The sequence below is a fragment of the Lepisma saccharinum genome, chromosome 25 (assembly GCF_977018435.1).
Source record: "Lepisma saccharinum chromosome 25, izLepSacc3.1, whole genome shotgun sequence".
NCBI classification, from domain to species: domain Eukaryota; kingdom Metazoa; phylum Arthropoda; class Insecta; order Zygentoma; family Lepismatidae; genus Lepisma; species Lepisma saccharinum.
The window spans coordinates 50,778,968-50,801,538 of NC_139253.1; the positions used below are offsets into that span (position 1 = coordinate 50,778,968).

The 22,571-nt window shown below is 36.6% G+C and overlaps 1 protein-coding gene across 1 annotated transcript in view; it reads left to right on the plus strand.

The window, feature by feature from the left end:
• LOC145978552 (uncharacterized) overlaps positions 1 to 22,571 on the plus strand; it is a 52,586-nt gene that overhangs the window by 14,627 nt on the left and 15,388 nt on the right. Inside the window, exons 2-4 of the mRNA XM_083111236.1 lie at positions 8,031 to 8,212; positions 14,002 to 14,315; positions 19,830 to 19,937. Coding sequence (XP_082967362.1) covers positions 8,044 to 8,212; positions 14,002 to 14,315; positions 19,830 to 19,937 — 591 coding nt within the window. The 5' untranslated portion in view covers positions 8,031 to 8,043. The remainder of the gene's footprint in view (positions 1 to 8,030; positions 8,213 to 14,001; positions 14,316 to 19,829; positions 19,938 to 22,571) is intronic.

A 22,571-nucleotide genomic window follows, 5' to 3' on the forward strand; every position in this document is an offset into this window, starting at 1 on the left:
CTTCCCTTGCCAGTTTCTAGAGCGCCCGCCGTAAGAACTGAAAGACCTATAGTGGAGATGGTGTGTTCTAACGTAACACAGCATGAGTTCCAAGGAACGAGGTATTTGCCAATTCTCGTAAAAATCTTGAAATCGAAAATTAAGGGGCGTGAGAGTAGACATCTCCCTCCCCTCTTTACCAAAAAAAAGAGAACTATAGAAACGTGAAAAGAATATAAAAGATAAGACTGACAAATAAATGAAAGGCACTTGCTTAATATCTAACCTTTTGAAACACCTCGGTACACCTTTAACAATATTTCTGTTAATGTATGCCAACATTAAAATAAATACCGTACTTGATAACAGCACTTTGTCACGACGGATTTCACTTGCAATTCAGCAGAAATGAAAAGTAAACACATGTTTTTATAATGGGGATAAATATGCAAATCGAAAACAGCCTTGGTATTACATGGCATCAATAATGTGTATAACGCAGACCTGCAAATAAAAATGTCTGGTCAGATAACATCCAATTTTGTAGTGATTCTTATTCTTTTAGATGTGCTGAAACCGAAAAATGGCCTCCATTTTCCACTATCGCATCAGGATATTAAACAAATCAATGAAAAATGCAAGTTCAATTGTGAGCATAAAGGGGATATCAATGTCTTATTGCCGCGAGGTTTGTAACATGTGGATAAGTTGCCCTGGGTGTTGTAGGGTAACATGTTAACATTAGCCAGGTTAACCCTGAGAAATTTTAGTGAAGATAGCCTCTGGGTATGCAACCCAGGGCTTGGAGAGTTATACGAAAGCGCTATACGGACTGAGGAAACTGTGTCATCTCTTATGATTTTTCAAATTAAAATTTGAAAAAATAACGAGAAAAACAACAAGTGGCATTTACTAAAAATACATTGTAAAGAATTACGTTGGAGTTGCTACTGTAGATGTAAAACCTCCGGACTTGATAAAGCTTGTGACATGCTAAACGTTACTTTCATTGGAACGTCAAATAAAACTGGTATATAAAGCGGCATAAAGCGGCTCTGGGGCTCATCCAGCCTTAAATCAATGGGTACCTGGGGACAACCATGGAGGGTAAAGGTAGCCGGAGCGTGCTGCTGATCACATCACCTCCAAAATACACGAGATCGAGAATATGTGCAGCCCTACCCCCCCCCCCTCCCCCAATCTCCTAAAATGTGCCTTCATGCCACGGTGATATATGCACCTTACTCTATTTTTTGCCTTACCTACATATTTTTGAGAAATGTGACGTGATGGAATTCTTTCATCGAATTCAGCATCCGGAAATCTACAAGAAACAACAAAAACATTCATTCCAGGCATCATTTTAGTTGAATACCTTTGTAATCATTCCTACAAATGAACAAGTTCGTTAAAGTACAAAAACAAATTTGCCAATAAGTAAGCGTGGATGCTATTAAAATGTTCCACACACGTGCACTGCCAAGCTCAAACATGCATGTGCTCAAAATTTCAATCACCATAATCAATCAATTTATTTCTATAATGTGATGCTCAGTAATTGAAACAAAATACTTAAAGAAGATACGGTGTTTAACACCAATAGTATAATAAATATCTCATGGAAGTAAATTGGACGTAGAAGAGAATTAATTAATTAATTAATTTCTTTTTTTCAAAATTTGCAAAATAACAAATCCAAAATTCTTGACTTTTAATGACTTTTTCTTGACCTTTTTTTCCCTTTTTCTTGACTTTTATTTCCTTTTCTTAACATGTATTTAATCGCCACCTACTTAGGTATAGTTGTTCACAATGAACAAACCCTACCACAATGCCGGTTAAAATGAAAACTAAAGCTGTACCTCAACAAGAGTTTTAGACTTGCTTTAATTATTAATGCATGTAAAACTTAATGCATCAGACTTCATTATGGATGGGGAATGACCACATTACTTTATTTAATATTTTTACAAAACTTCACGCATGTAAGTCTTAAGAAACGAAGTGAACAAACCTTAACCACAACTTAATACAATTATAAATTTCCAAATATTCAAATTTATCACATTTTAGTAGGACAATGTAAATTCACCATGCTGTAAAAAAAATAAGCAAAAATGCTTGACCACAAGCATAATTTCATGTTTTTTTCTTGACTTTCTTGACCTACCTGTTGATTTCTTGACATTCTTGACTAGTAGACACCATGTAGAAGCATTCCAAAACCTCTTCAATTTTTGGAGTTTGCATTCAACATGTAATTTTTGTGACTGTCACTTGCAATAAAGCAAATATTTTGCTATTTTTTCTGGTGTGCTTTGGGTACTCCATTCTGGAAGATTCCTGTTGAAATGAAGTTGCCCCCTTCTAACTTTAGGATTGAATGCAAGTGTAATGCAGTCAAATACCATTTTGCCTGAAACTTACTCTACAACGTATTTGACGTCATAGAGTAAATTTCGTAAAAAATCGTTACATTTGTAACATTTCTATATTTTCTACTTTTATTATTTTACATAGACGTTCTATCTACTAATGTTAATCGCGGATATAAGGGTGGAAAATGAAATAGTCCTTGCCTTGCCTGGAATTGAATCCAAGAAATATTATTTACGCATACTAATACGAGTAGCAGATACAGTCTTGGAATAATACACTTGAGCCACTTAAAATAGGATTTCGTAATGTCTTAAAGCCTGTTCTGTAAGTCAACCAAATAACAAAATTGCCGTTAAGGTTTGCCTGGATTTTCGGGAACTATTAAGCATTGATTGTGAGTCCTACCCCAGTCACAACATACAAACACCTAGGGCGCGTTGAGTATCTGAGCGATGCTCGCTCAGCAAGATTTTCACTCGGTGAGCAGACAGATCATTTACTTGACGATGTGTGCTCATTGACCAAAATAACAGTGCCTTTGAGCAATATGTGATTAATAGAGCCCGGAAGTTCAGGCATTTATTTTCGTTAAAATAGGCAGGCAAAAAGGCATTTATAATGTGGAAAATAGGCACTAAAAATGAAAAAAAAAAGCAAAATAAACCGAAAAAAGGCACATTTGGAAGTCACTTACTTTTATCTATAATTTCTGGCAAATGTTAAAATCTACATTGGGAAGAGCATTTCAATTTTCACCAAATCCATGGACGTAATCATGTAACTTACCACTTGATGGCACACTAAATTTCGGCATGATGACAACAACAAATCCTTTCCCTCCAAAGTGCAGAACTAAACTAAAGATAGAGAACTTTATTTTGGAATGCATGCAAAGGCCCTTGGGCATTAGTGCTGTTTCTTGTCAATAACGTCCTGACACGGACGCTGGACGTCATGACGTAATTGTGCAGATGTTCTGCAACAGGTTTTCTGCAGTCAATCATGCACAAGGAAATGTTAACCGAAAGTCAATATCCTAACTCAGCATGAAATACTTTTCTCTCACACTTTTCTCCTTCAGCAATGTTGAAACATGCGTGAGTTCAATATTACTTAAATAAGGCGAAAATTATTCACATAATAAACGGAAGAAAAATAAATGCCAACAACGTTTTTTGGGAGAAAAATAATTTATATACACACTTTTTTTTAAAAAAAAATGGCCCAATTTAATTGAAAAAGGCAAAAAAAGGCATTATAATTAAAAATAGGCAGTGGGGTCCCAAATAGGCAAAATAGGCAAAATGAAAAGGCTTCTAAGACATTCGAAACAACATAAAAAACGTATATCCGGACAAATTTTATCAATATGCAGTAGAACAAAAGAGGCATTTTGCCAAACTTCCGGGCTCTAGTGATTAAGATGACTGCGTCGGGTGGACAAGATTTCGGTGATTATTATAATAATATTAAATATTAAAATAATATAATTGTTCCTCCTCAAAACAATGACCGGGGATGCTTATGAATGATGAGAACAAAACATTTTTCAAAAAGAGTGATTAGAAATTTTATTTTTCACACACTTGCAGAACTTTCCAAAACTACGGTGTATATTTGGAAAAAACAACATTTTCATTGCAATAAAAAAAGCAGAAAATTATATTACCTTCTGTTACTCGAACATCCTCCGTAATTACGCCATATGGTAATCCGTTAATGGCAAATACTTCTTCATTAACCGCCATCTTTACATATTTGTCCTCGTGTTGTCTTTGCCTCACGAGATCGAAACAAAAACACGATATATTCTGTGGGGGGCAAGGCTCAAGTTCGTTCAGCGAACAGGTGAGCACACTAGGTGGAGCTGGCCCCAAGGAAAAGCAGGGTTTAACTCGCCTAACGTTCTTTCTTCAAGCGCTAGCCGAGAAAGAGGCTTTGATTGATTGATTTGGTGTTATATGTCTACTTTATGCACAGTAAGGCTAATCGGGACTGGACCTACAGTTTAAAGTGGGATACGAACCACTATGTGCCTCCACCGAGTATCGAACCCGACACCCCTTGATTACAAGGCGACAACGGTACCACTATGCCATCGGGGAAGCGAGAAAAAGAGGCAAATTTAAAATGCTACGTGACAAATCATATTTGGCCATAACTTTAAAAGTAATCGATATTCAGTGATGCCACGTTCGAAACCTTTAAAGGCATGGGTGTATCCCATCATATAATTCTTAAGTTTATTCTTCATCCTCATATCTTTCTTTGATAAAAATGGTAGAAAGTTAAGTAAAATAAGTGGAATAAAAATAATACGAAGGAAACCAGACAATATTTCTTGATTTTACTCAGTGACTCCAGCTGTTTGCCATTTAATGAGAGCTATTGCCTCTTCCTTCTACTTCATCGTTATTTTCCTAACGTTAATTAAAACAACCAACAAACGAAAAAAAAACACAACATTGCTTCATTCATTTGGTTTATTTTACTTGATATTTCTGCCACTTTAGGCTAATCGCAAAGATGAAGATAAGTGATGCTTTTTATGCACACATAGACTAATTGTGACTGGACTTACAGTTAAAGTAAAATCCAAACCACTATGTGCCTCCACCGGGTATCGAATCCTCAACCCCTTGCTTACAAGGCGACGCCATTACCACTACGCCATCAGGGAGGCCCCAGAATAAGTGACGATATGGTGAAATTGAAGGGACACTCACAAAGAACACCCATGCCGAGGCCGGGATTAGAACCAAGGACCCCTGGCGTCGTAGCGCGCTGTGCTAACCACTCCGCCACGGGGGTCGGCAACAATCCACAACAATACACCAAATCGGAGCACTTATGGAAACAATATATTATTACACTCGTTTAGGATTTAGCAATAAAGTGGGAATTTTAATCCATTTAAATGTGTTATCGATTATGTAATCGTGATATGCTTACTTGAAATCAATTAATCAAATGATCAGGTAGGCACATACCAGCACAGACATTCCATTCTACCTGAAGTAACATCAGAGACATACACGGTATCTGGGTTCATTAGCAGTTTTTGCGAATTGATTGACACTAACATCATTTCAGCAGTGCAACAAGTAAACAAAATTTCGGAATCCACACAGTACCGATGAATCCATACCTTGACATTCCACTGTACTGTTTGCCGTCCTTCTTCGACTAGAGACAGAAATGCAACGACCCTGATTTAGTAGACTCTTCTAAAGCTGATTATCTGGCGAAGCTTGAAATAAAGAAAGTTCTTGAATATTTGTGAAGATATCTGCAAAAAATAGAGTTGAAATTAATGAGTATTGAGCAAAGTTTACAAAAATTTCATGCAAGACTTCTCGACGAAATTTTAGGTGACTTCATCACAATACTTTTCCATGTGTATCCATGGGCGTCCGGAAGGGGGGAGGCAAGGGAGGGCCTTGGCCCCCCTGGAAAATGAAAATCAACCAAAAATTATGTATTTCACACATATAATTTCATTTTAGCCACAATAATATGTGTTAATTATTGCATGAACGTCATAAATTCAAATTTAAGCAATGTTTTATTAGGGAACAACACTCTTTTTGGAGTAAATGTGCCTTGTTTGCCCCCCCTGGAAAAAATACCTTCCTTGCCCCTTCCTGGAAAAAATCATGCGGACGTCCATGTGTGTATCCAAACTAAAAGTACACTTAACATAATCTTCGAAATAGTAAATGAGTTAAGAGTTACTACACAGCGTGGAATTTGGAATGTAGGTTACCTTAGATTGGAATTTCAAAACGTAGGAAATACAGTATTTTCTTGTTAAAATTTCAATGCTAAAAGCACTGTGCCATTTCTCTTAAAATTACAATAAAATACTAGAACATAATTACTGTCAGATTTTTATATTGTTTTAAGATTTTCACAACTAATAACATTTTCAGTCAATCCATGCAAGCGGAGGAAAAGCACATGCGAATCAAGTCTAAAGTATTCATTGATTTCTGTGGAAATACGTTCTTGATTAATAAATTAACTCTAATTAAAGTGTTATAGTTCGTTAAATAGTTAAGCAACAGTGAGTAAATGAGTCCATTGATGGTTTGAATATTGTTTCACGCAATGCAGAAAAACAAATGGGATCAGTGTGAGGAAATAATAAAACTGTGAAACCGTGACAAATCTGCCTCGAACACGTGATTATCATTAACAGCTAGTTTCCGTATAGCCTGGAATTAATGTTTTTTTAAGGTTAATTTGATGATATCTAAATCTCAACATGAGACGGAAGCTTTTTTATCAAAACCTGGATTCCTAATTCACTGTTCCGATTAATATTGAGGATGATAACATTTCAGTACAACTGCGGTATCAGTAAATTGCATTTTCATATAAAATCTATAGAACAAACTAATGAAATATAAAGCTATGGAAGAAACATACCCAAGTACGGAAAATTTAGTGTTTCGTCTCTGTTAATTTGTTTGCACTTTACTAGATGCAATGTATAAGACATGTACACATTTTATGAAATGGTGAAACATTAGATTAACAGATTTCTGTAAAATTACAATTAATATTATTTGCCATGATGCAGGTGCCGTAGAAATTGTATTTGTCTTTAGCAAGTGTTCCTTTCTGATATATTACTTTGTATATTGCATATGCATTCATTTACAAAATATTTATGCAATATAGTGGAGAGCAGGTATGGTTGTAACACTTTTCCTTCTCGAGTATATTGCCGATTTACATGGAAGTGCGTAAACGAAAATTTACACAAAATAAACTATATATTTCTAGTTCAAAAATATGCAATAAGTGCAAACAAACTATGAGCCGTTTAAGAAAGAACAAAAGTATCCTCGCAGTAGTTACAACCTGCCCCACCAAGGGTGTTGGTTTTAACACTGAGTGGGGTAGATTGTAACATTCTCATTCAAAGATGAACACATAGGAATATCTGAATGTATATGACAAAACACAAGATACGTAAACTTTTAGTGATGCCCATCATTGTATATCAAAGAACAGGAAACAACAGAAAAGTGACATATTAAAGAACATATGGGAATACAATACCTATCATAAAAATTGGCTAAATGATTCACAATAACTTTTAAAATAGAACAAGAGTCCATCCCACCTCCACAGAATAAAGTTCACAATAGAAATTAAGATATTAGCAACTTACGTGTCTCAAAGTAAGCAAAATTAATCACAGTTACGGCCTGTTACAACCTGCCCCATAGTGCAGTCGCCATTTTATCCTTATATTGAAAATGACTATCAATTCTTTCTTCAATACTAGAAATTGCAGTCAGTCATGCTGTGATCACATATTCAACCTATCTGCTACGTATTCACGAACAACACTATTTTTCTGATGAAATTGATGAGGGAACGCTCACAAAGAAGACCCGTGCCCAGACCAGAATTCGAACCCGGGACACCTGGAGTCGTAGCAGGCTGTGATAACTATTCTTCCACGGATAAATATTGTATTAGTTAATTCAATAGTACTATTATTATTATTTTGAAGACTGTAGCGAGCACATCAAATGTTTTCTTATTTTAGAAATGTTACGAAGATTAATTTCGAGTTGCCATGCGATTCTAACAATAAATCTAAAAAATGTACCCCCCATGATTTCACGAATGCCTACCTAACTTTGCATTTGCAGGAGAGAAAAAAGGATGTGGGTGGACGAGAGACTCTTGATGATGACGCTACTGGTGGCGATGGCCTCTGGCTCTAGCCACTACATTCACCAGAGACCCAACGACCGACAAGCTGAGCAGGAGTGGATTCCTTCACAGGAGAGGATCAACAAGAGACAAATGCCAAACATGATGGATCCTTTCGGTATAAGTTTCCTTTATTATCCTTATATGTAAAACAATTATTCATATTTAATGTGCAATGTGCAAACATTTAAGTATTAGAATCATTATTATCTGAGTAGGATGTTTATATTGGTCTATCTTCACTTTGTGTCACTTTTAATTTGTGTTAACAGATGTTCTCTGCTGAAATAAGTTTCAACCAATATTCTTCTTCTAGCTCGTTATTCTGATTGTTAAGGATTGTTCATCCTATAAACTAATTGCATCTGCTCACTGTGCTCTTCATTTACTTCAGCCTCTTACAGAAACTTCTAGTTTTTCGGTAAAATGTTAGATTTGGCCCAGCCATCTAATTGGTGATCTACCTCTCCTTAGCAATTCTCGAATAACTAATTTCTCAAACAGGAGCTATATTCTAGGCTAATTATGCTACCTACGAATCCCAAAGCCCAGAGACTACAATACAAAAGATAAATCGAAAATTTGGTCCAAATTGTTAATCTTAATTAGAAGATGATGGTACTTCAAGAGTTGGAAACATGATTTCTTAGGAGTTTGCAACCTGTCTGCCGTTGAAATTGGGCGTGTCCAACTAAGTATACATGGCGTTTACGGACCTAGTCTTCTCCCTTCCTCCATGTGTCATAGTGAGGTCCAGATCTTGGGCTCAGGATACGCCACTGTACCCAAGCCTAGTTTCATCACGGAATACCGAGTGCGAAAGTTTTGTAAAATGAGGCGGCGACATTCCTGTTAGGATTATCTAGTTAATTTAAAATCCACGCATTAGTTCTTTTAGCTGTCCAAGAGATATGTAGCACCCGAAATGGGCATATTTGTCTGCTTATGCCACCTGTTGCCACTTCAAAAATAACCAAACTCTTGGAGAATTCACACCTAAGAGACACGCGACACGAGAGTTTCACACCGATGATACAAGATACACGCGACACGCGGCAAGCGACACTGGTTTCTTTGCATGATGGTACCGATATAATTGCATTAATCAATTTATTAGTCACCCGAAAAAAAAACGTAACAAGATACATTGTTACATGTAAATTGCGTAGCCGGCCCCTGTGGCGGAGTGGTTAGCACATCGCGGCTACGACGCTAGGGGTCCCGGGTTCGAATGCTGGCCTGGACATGGATATTTGTAAGTGTCCATTCATCAATTTCATCATATCATCCCTCATTCCCATCTTCGCAAATTAGCCAAAGGTGGCACAAAAAGCGAAGTAAAATAAAACAAATCAAATCAAAATGTAAATTGCGTGCAAATTTGTGCAAGTTATTAAAACTTGGGAGAGGCATGTTGAGCATGAGAAAACTGAGAAAGAATATGCACTGACCTCAAACTGCATATGCTAGACTTTCCAGCCTGAATATAGCGAATACCTAAACACTAGAGAAATGGTTCTCACCTTCGTGAAACCATGTCCCGGTATCTTTTTTAAATAATATATGGAAAACAAAGTGTTAACGTCGTCTCCTTGTAATTAAGTGATCCAGGGTTTGATAACCGGTGGAGGCACCGGGCAGATCCAGTCCTGATAAGTATATTTGTGCATAAAATGGACTTAAAAAATGAAAACTAACAACTCAAATATGATGTTGGGATTATGATAGTTGTCAACCACTTTCAGCAGAACCTTTCGTTGCTCAGTATAGGTGATACGAGGGCACGGTATCGGGTCGCGGCCCGGCGGTTGAGAAACAATGCACTAGAGTACTTTACCATGTTGACTAATATATTTTGGACCAAGGTGCCTCCATACACTGGCTTTTTCAAATAAAAGCAGTCAGGTAAATGGCCAAAACACGACCTATTTACACGATGTTGAAGGCAAATTACAGCCGATAACTGCATCAAAAAAACTTGATAAAGCTAAAAGAACGTTGTGTTTAAATCTTAAAGCATTGTACATATCGATACGGTACTTTATTATATCAGCAAATTAGAGGTTCAAATATGATCCCGGCTGGGCTATATTCCAGAATCTAAATATAACTCGTTGGAATGAAGCATTCACTGCGCATACGCGAACAAGAAACTGAGGCGACACGATGCACGGTATTAAGAAAACGGCACAATCCGAGAGACACGTAAGCAACACGCGACACGTCCATCTTGTCGTTTCTCTTCGGTTCGAAAGGTTGCATTGATTACTGAGTGTTAGCTTCCAAGCGACACGTGTCTCGTGTCTCGTGTCTCGTGTCGCGTGTCGCGTGTCGCGTATCGCGTATCGCGTGTCGCGTGTCGCATGTCTCTTCGGTGTGAATTCTCCCTTAATTTACAGTATATGTCATGCGTGTTAACATTACAATATGGTGACTTCTAAGAATTGCTAAACAAGGAATTAAATTTCATTCGTAGGAGTCAGTTAAGGTAAGAAATGGCACATATTTCAAGAGTTAGAGATAAATTAGATTCATATATGCAGAATGTTGTTCTACAGCGCCTACAAATTGCACAGAATGAAGGCGACATCGAGGCAAACAACTTTTATTAGTAAACGCTTTGCTCATGGAAGCTTCATTTTGAGGCTACAGCCATTGTTGGGTTGAATGGCCCCCAGTCTTGGGCTCCTGATTTCAAACCATTCAACAAAAAATTCTAATTTAATTATAACTTTATCATTAGTCTGCTGAATTACACTTACTTCATGCTAATGATAAAAATTAATGCACTAACCTTTGTTTCAGAATATAAGTATTTGTTATCCAAATCATTCAAACAAGATTTCTCCAAATCACATGGTCACTCACTAAAGCTTGAAATAGTGTTGTTATATGTACTATTACTCTGAAGAAAAATAATATCCCTGCATTCCAAAACTCAAATTAAAATTTTGCCATGCTGATGACACAGGATCTAGAGACATAGTTTATTATCATCCCCATTCTATTATATTGTTGATTGCTTTTCATTTTCATGATAATGTGAATTAAGGACTAAAAGTGGTAGACGTTGTAAGTGACAAAAGCGAAAGTGTTGGGAAATGGCATCGTTAAGCACATCAGCTCGTAAGAACGTGCAAACTAGTGACCTCTTTACACGTCCTTTGAACTACTTTGAGGGCTACCAGCCACTTTTCACGTTTACCACATTATAAAGCATGGCACATTTCACAGTTTAACGTGGAGAACGGTGTTTGAATTATTGTGGCACTTACAGCGTTTACCAATTTTAGTCTTCGATTATTATCATACTTATTTTATACAAAAAATATTTGGGATAGAATTGCACTTAAACTTTAAGTACACCATGCAAGGGACATCGGTGCTAAGGACAAATTCCACGTACATAATATTTTCTATATCTAATTTTTGAACAATTTTTCAGCATAATTGCAGAGATATATAGGAATATTGAAATTTTAGAATTACTCCACAAGCTCAGTTGTTACAGAGCTGGGACATTAAATTGTTATCTAATTGTAGAATCACCCATTTGCTTTAAAAATATAATAATCACAAGTCATTAACGAATATAAAAATTATTTGACCAATCCTTGAATGTATTGAAATAGTTTATAAGCTAATCTTTTCTTCTTAACTTCGAGAATAATGTTACATGAGTCAAATGAAAACCTTAAAGCCCGACGAAAGTTACAGGAAAGACTGTGTACAGCCCAAATTCACCTGATGTATCCACTGTTATTTATAAGACAATCTTATTGCTGCCCTACTGTTCAAGTGAACTTCAAAACGAATTTTTGTCATTTTAAAGATGGCGCCTCCTCTACACACTTGAAACCAGTGAAAGAGAGTGGTTTTATTGCCCTCTGTCAGCCTAAAATTTACGGAAATTGCTCGGCAAATGATAATTCAATATCTCTGCGTAGTTAACACACCAGCAAGTTTCCTAACTGAGGATAAAGTTCGACAACGGCCTTAGTTCACAGGCAGATGGGTGAAAACGCCATCGCAGTGCCTCCTAACTGAATGCACGTAAACCCCTTCTTGAGGTACACAGGCACTAACGCAAACTTGAAAATATATGTAGATCAGAAATAGGTTTGTGCTAAAATGCAGCAAACATGTGCAACCCTACTTGAAGAAATCTGCTAGATAAGAAACAAAAACAAATTAAGGTTTCCATTTGACTTTCCATTGTAACTACCTTGGTTTCTGTTGCTCAGGTTTAAATCAACAAAAACAAATTAATGTTTTCATTTGCCTCTCGATTATAACTACCCTGATTTCTTTTGCTCAGGTATAAAGAAACAAAAACAAATTAAGGTTTTCACTTGACTATCCCTTGTAACTACCCTGCTGTTTTCTTTTGCTCAGGTTTAAAAAGAACAAAAACTAATTTAGGTTTTCATTTGACTCTCCCTTGTAACTACCCTGTCTTACATTGCTCAGGTTTAAAACAAAAACAAATTAAGGTTTCCATTTTACTCTCCATTGTAACTACCCTGTTTTCTTTTGCTCAGGTTTAAATCAACAAAAACAAATTTAGGTTTTCATTTTACTCTCCCTTGTAACAACCTTGTTTTACTTTTCTCAGGTTTAAAACAAAAACAAATTAAGGTTTTCATTTGACTCTCCCATGTAACTACACTGTTTTAGGCTCAGGTTTAAAACAAAAACAAATTAAGGTTTTCATTTGACTCTCCATTATAACTACCCTGTTTTCTCTTGCTCAGGTTTAAAGAAGCAAGAACAAATTAAGGTTTTCATTTTACTCTCCCTTGTTACTACCCTGTTTTTTAACAGGTTTAAATAAACAAAAACAAATTAAGATTTTCATTTGACTTTCCCTTGTAGATGCCCTGTTTTCTTTTCCTCACGTTTAAAGAAACAAAAACAAATTAAGGTTTTCATTTGACACGTCCTTGTAACTACCCTGTTTTATTTTGCTGAGGTCTAAAACAAAAACAAATTAAGGTTTTCATTTGACTCTCCCTTGTAACTACCCTGTTTTACTTTGCTCAGGTTTAAAACAAAAACAAATTTAGGTTTTCATTTGACTCTCCCTTGTAACTACCCTGTTTTACATTGCTCAGGTTTAACACAAGAACAAATTAAGGTTTTCATTTGACTCTCCCTTGCAAGTGCTCTGTTTTCCTTTGCTCAGGTATAACGAAACAAAAACAAATTAAGGTTTTCAATTGTCTCTACCTTGTAACTACCCTGTTCTTTTTAACAGGTTTAAACAAACAAAAACAAATTAAGGTTTTCATTTGACTCTCCCTTGTAACTAGCCTGTTTAATTTGCCCGGGTTTAAAACAAAAAAAAAATATGGTTTTCATTTGACTCTCCCTTGTCACTACCCTGTTTTTTTAACAGGTTTAAAGAAACAAAAACAAATTAAGGTTTTCATCTGACTCTCCCTTGTAACTACCCTGTTTTACTTTGCTCATGTTTAAAACAAAAACAAATTAAGGTTTTCATTTGACTCTCCCTTGTAACTACTCTGTTTTCTTTTCCTCAAGTTTAGAGAAACAAAAACAAATTAAGGTTTTCATTTGACACGGCTTTGTAACTACCCTGTTTTCTTTTGCTCAGGGTCAAAGAAGCTAGAACAAATTAAGGTTTTCATTTTACTCTCCCTTGTCACTACCCTGTTTTTTTAACAGGTTTAAATAAACAAAAACAAATTAAGATTTTCATTTGACTTTCCCTTGTATATTTCCTGTTTTCTTTTCCTCAGGTTTAGGGAAACAAAAACAAATTAAGGTTTTCATTTGACACGCCCTTGTAACTACCCTGTTTTATTTTGGTGAGATTTACAACAAAAACAAATTAAGGTTTTCATTTGACTCTCCCTTGTAACTACCCTGTTTTCTTTTGTTCAGGTTTGTTCCAGCAAGCTTCGCAATCATGGAGCTCCCACGTGGAGACGGTGAAGCAGCACGTGAGCGACGGCTTGCAGAAGTTCACTGACGGCCTCCACGAAGCCAGCAAGCTCCTCAACGGAGACATGGCGGAGGGAGTGGCCAACCTCGTCAGCGACAGTTTCGGTTCCGACAACAAGGGAGACACAGACGGCGAATACGGAGTGCAGCCTCGGCAGTCCAGTTTCTTCAGAGGTTTCTTCAGACTTCTGGGATTAGATTCCAGCAAGCTAGGAGTCATCGCTCTCAATGCGCTTATTTTTATTGCAGAATTGGTACGTAGGCCTCATCGCTAAATGCTACTAATACTACTAATACCAAATTTTAAATTAGCTTTGGACCAGCAAGACATTTTCCCAAGAATTCCAACACAAGAGTAGAAACGTCAATGTTTGGTACCATCAATACAACCCAGAGAGTGCTCGTAAATGTACAATGTTTACGCACATGGATTGCGGGATTAATGTCCAATACGAAACACGCTTATAATTAGCAACGAATTTGAAGGTAGGACAACCCAGGGCAAAATGATCCCCCGGGGCAAAACAAACATTCGTTTTTTTTTTGTTTTTTTTTTTGTTAGTGGTACTATCAGGTGGACAATTCACGTACTACCTCTTCAGTTGAGGTGAAGATTGTCGGTGAGAGTTAATTTCACTCATTCAATCCTTTGTTTAAAATTTACGGCAAAAATGTTTTTGCAAGACGTCTTGATGTAAGGGAAGTTACTATATTTCATCCCTGTATGTAGGGGATAGTGACTGAACATAATCACAAATATTTATGTTTAAAGCATGTAATAGGGTTAGTTGCATATGCTTTTCCCAGCCCATTTAAGATGCAATTTTGTCGTGGCATGTACAGTATTTTCTGTGGTAAGAGTTATTGGGGCGTATTGATCCCTCTACAAAAAGCGACAGCTCTGATAGAGATAATGATAATTCAGAGTGTATTTACTGCACTGATACATTCTGTGCATAGCGAAGGTTGGATTAGGTGTCAGATGTGTAAACAATGGGCTCATCAACAATGTGTTGGAGTGGATAATGGCGTTGACTTCATTTGTGATCTCAGTAAGTGATACAGGAAAAATCAAGCCAAGTTCAAGTTAGTTGAATGTATAAAGTGCTATAGCTGTTTATCTTTTCATTTCTAAAGTAACATTTTAGTTTCCTATTATTTGACGCGGCATTTACATTGTTGTAACATACCTAAGAAATAGAAGATCACATTGCCCCGTATACCCAAGACATTTCTGATTTTAAATTTCTAAATAATAGTTAAAATATGCATGCACCAAAACACTTGTGTAATAGTCTTCATTGTATTGCAATGTTTATGCGATATATGGCTTAATTTATCTCAGAAGGATCATTTTGCCCTGGCATCCCCCATTATTCGAGGAGTCGTTCACTGTTACTTAAAAGGCATATCAAACTTTGGTTAAAACCAGGATCTGTTTGTACATTACTACTTTCGTTCATTCTATTTTGCTTATTTTATTCGCTTTTCTACTTCCTGGGTTAAAAACATGAATAATAACAATGAGGATGAATGATGATTTAATGAAATGGATGATTGATGGGAAAAATACAAAGAGTATGCCCGACCCAGGTTCGAACTTCGTACCTGGTTTCGTAGCGAGTTGCGGAGGCCTGTTGTATTTCTACTTTGCAAAATAATATTCGACTGTCCATACGATATTATGGCAGATTAACATATCGTGACTTCTACTTGTGTTTCGGTTTTCGATTAAACTTAGGTTTTAAGGGTCTCAGAAAAAAAAATACCTGGTTGGTAAACTCGATGAACGTCGCTTATTTTTACCACGACCTTATTAGCAGAGTAAAGGCAATGGAGGGAAAGAAGGGAAGTAACCAAGAAGTGGTAAGAAGCACCTGAAGTTTTCTCTCTGTCCACTCGGAACTCTTATTCCGTGTCAGTTGTATGGCTGTGAAATCAGTTGCCCGAAAATACATGAAATGTGAGCTTCGTCGCAGCTTTTATTAGACGTGTGTGCTTTCCATCCAAAATAAGAGCTAGACATGACCTGCCAACCAGACCGAAAGACATACATATTTGATACATCACTGCGAGTTTTTAAATTTCTTTATTTTATGTATAGCTACTATTTTTAACATGATACAATTCTATAAGAATGAATTTAGAGTGTGTTTGGTTGGTTGATTTGTCGTTTTAAGTCCACTTTATGCACAGTAAGGCTAATTGGGACTGGACCTACAGTTTAAAGTGGGATCCGAACCATTTGTGCCTCCACCGGGTATCGAACCCGGGACCCCTTGATTACAAGGCGACGATGCTACCACTGCGCCATCGGGGAGGCCCATTAGAGTGTGTTTGTTTGTGTGTGTGTAGGCATGTGTGTGCACGTATAATATGTGTGTAATGTATTCATTACAGTTTTATTATTACGTCCCCATTCAAAATAATACGTACAATAATAATAAATATTTGTCAAATACCTTGCACATTGAAATAGCGTTATTCACAAAAAGTTTCTCGATAGTTCCATGGGCTCTCAGAAGGTAGAAATCACGCATTCATTTGCAAGAGTTTTCATAACGTGAAAGTGGCCACAGAAATCATTCCTTATATTCACAGAATAGCTATTTATTTTTTATATAAAATTAGATTGCGACTCAATTGATACGAAACAACAAATCTGAGTAGCTGACGAATTGAAAATTTAATGGTTAACAATGAACAACGAAATGATTAGACTTGTGAAACGAACAGCCAATAATAAATCGTTGTCGTAAATCTCGAGAGCTTCACTAACACTATAGTTTTTGAGAATTCATTCATTCGATTGTAGCCGGGTCAAAAGGCTAGGAAGTAAACAAGACTGATCGATGGGATTGGTCTCGCTTTCCAGCTATTTTCCATGTATAGTATTACATAATGCACAACATATCAAATACTCTACCCGAGATATACATATACATATTTGCCTAGCTGGTATGTATTCTACCCATGCAATGTTAACAAACACTCCGAATGTAAATATTAACTTAATGTCCATACCGAACATGCCAGAGGATCAGAAGGTGGAGTTCCTGCAGAATAAAACACACTTCCGGAAGTCGGCATCATCATTATAGTCATCTAGCTATTAATTACTATATTACAAGCGAAACACTGTATTATAAAATTACGTGAAAGGATAACAAAGAAAATTGTATATAAAATGTGGTGCATCACTTACCACGGAACAACGATAACTTCCAACCTTTTTAGAACAGTGGACAATGAAACAAATGCATCGTACATTTTCTCGTGAAGATGAGCATCAACTGCTTATACCGCGTTTGGTAGAACCTGTCCCGCTTCCCGCGCTAGGGAGCGCTCGACAGTTTCGGTGCCAATGAGAAACGAGGAAAAAATCGTCTGCGGGGCAGCGAGGAGCTAATGGAAGCCAGAAGAGAGGCGCTTACGTAGACGCTGTTGTGACGTTGCGTATTTTAATTGGCTGCCTGGCTTTGACTTTCCCCAGCACGGAGAAAAGGGAGCGACCAGCTAGCGCGGGAACCGGGACAGGTTGTAACAAACGCGGTATAGCAACAGTAACAATGCCTTAAAATATTTCTAAGTTCTTCATTATACTTTTCTGTATATTGTTAACTCCCCATTCTAAATAATACAATAATAATAATAATTTACCAACAATTGCCTGGAATAAACGTTTGGCACATGCTTGCTCTCTCTATTAAAATTATTTTCTTGCTCATTCCCTCTCGTGTTCTCTCATTGTATGTCTATGTTCTTCATTTATTTTTTCTTACACTACATTTTATCTTTCCTTTCCCTGTTCTCGTTTCCTTCTTCGATCCTCTCTTTCTTTCTCTTTATTTCTCTTTCTCTCTCCCTCTCTCTCTGTCTTCTCTATTTATCTTTGTTCCTCTCGCTCTCGGCCACTATCACTTCCATCCTGTCTTTTCTCCCATTCTCTGTCTTATATTTTCTTTGCCTTAAATATTTTCCTTCTTCTCTTTATTTTCTCTCTCCCGTTTCTTTCTATCTCTACATATCTTTCTTCCTTCTTTCGCTCTTTCGCGGCTCTTACTGGCTGTCTCTTCCTAATATCCCCTTTTCTCCAAATCCCTGTCACTTTCTCCCACCTTCCATTACTTTACTGTCTTTATCTCCGTCTATGTCTCTGTCTCTGGGTTCTCGTGTTTCATTATTTCTCTCCCTCTCCCTACTTTCTCTCTCTCTCTCTCGCTCTCTTCTTCGTCGTGTTTCTCTCTTATTCTCTCCCTGTCTATGGTGGTTTTTATTTGTGTTCTATTCTTTCTCTTTCTAAAACCTTTCTGTTACAATGATTCATAAACATTCAATGATGTCATACGGTTTTAAATGTATGTGTATGTGACATAACTTGTTGATTTTGACCGGGTCTCAATCATAACACAATCACCAACTAACATCGTATTCTTACGTAAGCGAGGAATGTCTTCGTTGTTAGTTTAGGCTTGTTATTTTATTATCTTAGCATAACTGCACTACCATTTTATCTGGGCTTGACCAAAAAGGTGTTATGATTGATGACCGTGTGCACGAACGAAGATCAAAATTTAAACTCGGATCGGGAAAGGATCACTGGAAAATTCTATTGTACGAAGACGGTTCAACATTTGATCGCAATCTAGGAACATCAAAACGAGTTTATCTTCTGATCGGCCATTCACCACCGTTTTCGTGTCTGATCCTCGTTCACGATACTGTCGCTTCGACTGCAGGCAGTTGTTTTTTAATATAAAAAGAGCGGAAAATGATAGCGAGGGCGTCCAAACGCTAGATATGTTGGGTGTACAATGCTGATAATTCGAGAACTGTGTAAAAACACATTATAATAATAATAATAATAATAATAATAATAATAATTTGTGGTTCTGTGGTGCAAAGTCATAATGTTTCTAAATACTTTCTACCCCAACACAAAACATATATACATGTCATATATTACGTGCAAGGTATATTAGAACAGAGCAATGTTACGATATTGCTACATGGTGTTGGAAATATGATTGTATAAATTTACGAAAATACATGTTACTGGCTATTTACACGACACGACAATATAAATATATAAGAGTTTAGAAATGAAAAATTCATATACTTACCATATCACAGACATCAGTAGCATCAAAATCGAATGCATTTCGTAAGGTATTAAAGTTCCGTAGAAGAAGGTTCCATGCTTTCTCCTTCTCCTTTTGTGTTGTGCTGTCAGTTCTTTTTTAATATTATCATTTTCTTACACTCTACTACATCCTTGTACACGTCGACAAGGTTGATTAGTACATTTCTCAAATTCAAAGAAGTTTGCAGCCCGAATTACTTTACTTTCCTACATGTTGATACTTTAACACATCACTCTACTCTATGCGGTTCTTGATTGTGATTTGTTTTAGCCAACCAATCAGGTATAGCCTTACAAATTAATCTCCGATCAGTTGAACGGAATATCGTGAACGTCGTTTTTCGTTGGTGCAATGCAAATCTTTAAACCAAGTTCATTTAGAGTGAATTAAAATTGATCTAGTTCATCTGAACTTCGAAATAATGGGCGTTGGTGCACGCGGCCGTGAGACCTTTTAACTTTTTCTGGGTGTGTCCATTCTGGGCTTGCGAAGAACCGTGAATACTTCTCAGTATTTCTCTCCTTGTAGAGGCTAGAATTGTATATTCAAATAAGTACAATATTGTATGTATGTGAGTGTGCGTGATGGAATTTGATGTAAATCATAATTTAATTTCTTTGACAGATAACCACATCGTTAGTAAATAACAACAAGCCTGGTTTGAATTCACGTTATGATGAGACGCCCAGAGGTTCACCATTATCTTGGATTCTGAATAACCCAACAGATATGGTAAGCAATATTTTAGTTTCTTCTATGAAAGTTAGTCTGGCGTTTTAATTTTCATCTTCTGAATAGATGAGCATGCAAAAGGAAGTGACTACGTCGGCGATCACTATGGTTGGTTGCCAAACTATGGCAGAGCAAAATAGATAATAAACAATGGGGACTACTAAATCAAGCATCTTCGAAATTCCAAAATAATTTATACACAGGTATTGTTCATCAATGAGTAATGAATGTAAAGCAACCTAACCTACTTGTATTAAACAACTCTTTCGTTAAAATTTTAAACAAACTTACCTCATACTTGAATCATTACACTATATTAGGTTTACCTAAATTAAACTCTTCATTATATTGTAGATTATTCAACTAATTCACCCAGTCATAATCGTCTTGATTACTAATCTTAAAGGATATACCTTTTTACCCACAGCTCATGTTCTATCTTTTCACAAATGTTAATGGTTTATTATTATTATATATTTTTTTTCACTAATTAAATTTTTTTCATGAATCAATGGAATGAATGGTGCAAGGAACAATTTATGGTTGTGGGTAATACACATGAATGGATAACTAAAGACCCATAGTTTTATTTGTACACACTCCCACGGTAGGTCATAGTATTACATCAATAGGTTAAGGATGGGACACGTGCGTACACCAGCACATTTAGCAAACATACGTATTACAACTCAGCAAAACTGCAAATGGTAATGAAAATCCTGATGCGCAACATTTAATTTTAGAATGTCCAATTTTATCAAATCACCGAATCACACTCTATAAAGGTATACAACGTTTGAAAATTCCTTTTCCCCATATCACTCTCTTCCCTTCCATCAGAACTATCTCCTCCACTAATATGGCTTCTGTACGCATATGCACGGAAATGTAAGCTTCAAATGTAAAATTACTTTATAAAGTAAAAGCGCAAGGATAAAAGTGATTTATTCGTATAATCGATTTATGTTTGTGGTACTGGTGATCTTGAGTGACAATCTACCAACATCAGAAGAAAAACAATAACAGAAACGCTGACCAAAGTTAACGGGATATTGTCGACAGGATCATGTAAAAGAAGAATTATTTAGTTTTTTTACAAACCCTTGATAGAGAATAACAACTTTAATATCAAAATTAATATATTAGCAGAAGGAATATAAACAATATACTAAAGTAAAAATGTTAATATGAAATTTTCGTTTATAGGGACGCAAGTCAGAAGGACTATTTAAAGAGTTGTTAAAGAGTTGGGAACCAATTAATTGTTATCATATATTTTAAAAATAATATTTGAGCTTTCGTGTAATAGTGTGTTCAATTAAGGCCATACTAAAGCTGATTTTACGGTAATTTTTCGATAACAGATGGCAGCACCGTTGTCATGGCAACCGAGTGTCATGTTGCCCAGAGACACGTGAAGCAACGGAATGTCAGAGTTGCAATAATCAGATATTAAACACCAGAACACAAGAACAATATCTAGATTAGGATGTGTGTGGTCCAGCTCAGATAATTCTGCCGTGCGATGCGCGAAACAACTAAAGAAGCAGTGTTGCTAATGGAGCAGATAGAAAAATCGCTGCAATGCGCCGATGCACAGCTGTTACGTACAACAATAAAATTAGAGAATTCAGGTCTATCTAACGTTGAGTTTTAAACGTCATGCATTATACCAGGACTAGAATTAATATGTACTAACAAGTGGCTTTGTATGTAGCTACATACATATGGACTAAAAATTCGCAAAATATGAACTAACACATAAGTAAAATTACCAAAAATGCTGCAAAGAAGACTTCTTCATACGATTCCTTATTTGAGTGATTTCAAACAAAATAAATATATATATATATATATATATATATTATTTTTCATTGCATTAATGCACTGGTGGCGTTCTAACTTTTCACTCCCAAAACCCGTATACACTGGTATGGAACTGCAACGGCAGATAATAACATGCCAACGTGTTAAACCGCTACAATTGCACCATAACAATCCTCCTGAAGCAGTATTATTATTTCCTCTCTGAGATCGGCGACAGCCGGTTGCCTTTGTTGTACATTTACAAAGGATGCCGGCTTCCACAACAATAACAAGTACATATACTGCCACTAGACGATAAGCTGCGCGGCTTTTTCTTTTGTTATGAACCAGGGCCGGCGCTAGTCATTTTGCCTCCCTGGGAGGTGGCGGCAGATGCCGCTCTATTTCGACCCCCCCCCCCCCCCCCGGTCATTACGCAGCAACGGAAAATTGAAAATCAATATATTCCTAACTTAAACATCAAAATATAAAATAAATAATGAGACTTCTTATGCTATTTCAATACTATTCAGCGCAAAAGAATATCTCGCTCGATCACAGTTTTCAATAGGCTTATTTTTTTCTTCTCTTCAAATTTTGCCGCTCTGGGCGATGGGACGGTTCGCCCTCCCCTTCCGCCGGCCCTGCTATGAACTTGGCCACCCATCAAAGCATGGCAATTTTAAGGCTCCTTCATACATTGACGAAAACGCGCAGTGCAGACGTTCCGTTTTAAACAGATTTTTCAGTTACGAGCAAAGATAGGATCTCGGGGTTTGTTTTCTATCCTTCAGAAAATATGGCTGCGTAATTCCTACAAAGCAGAAA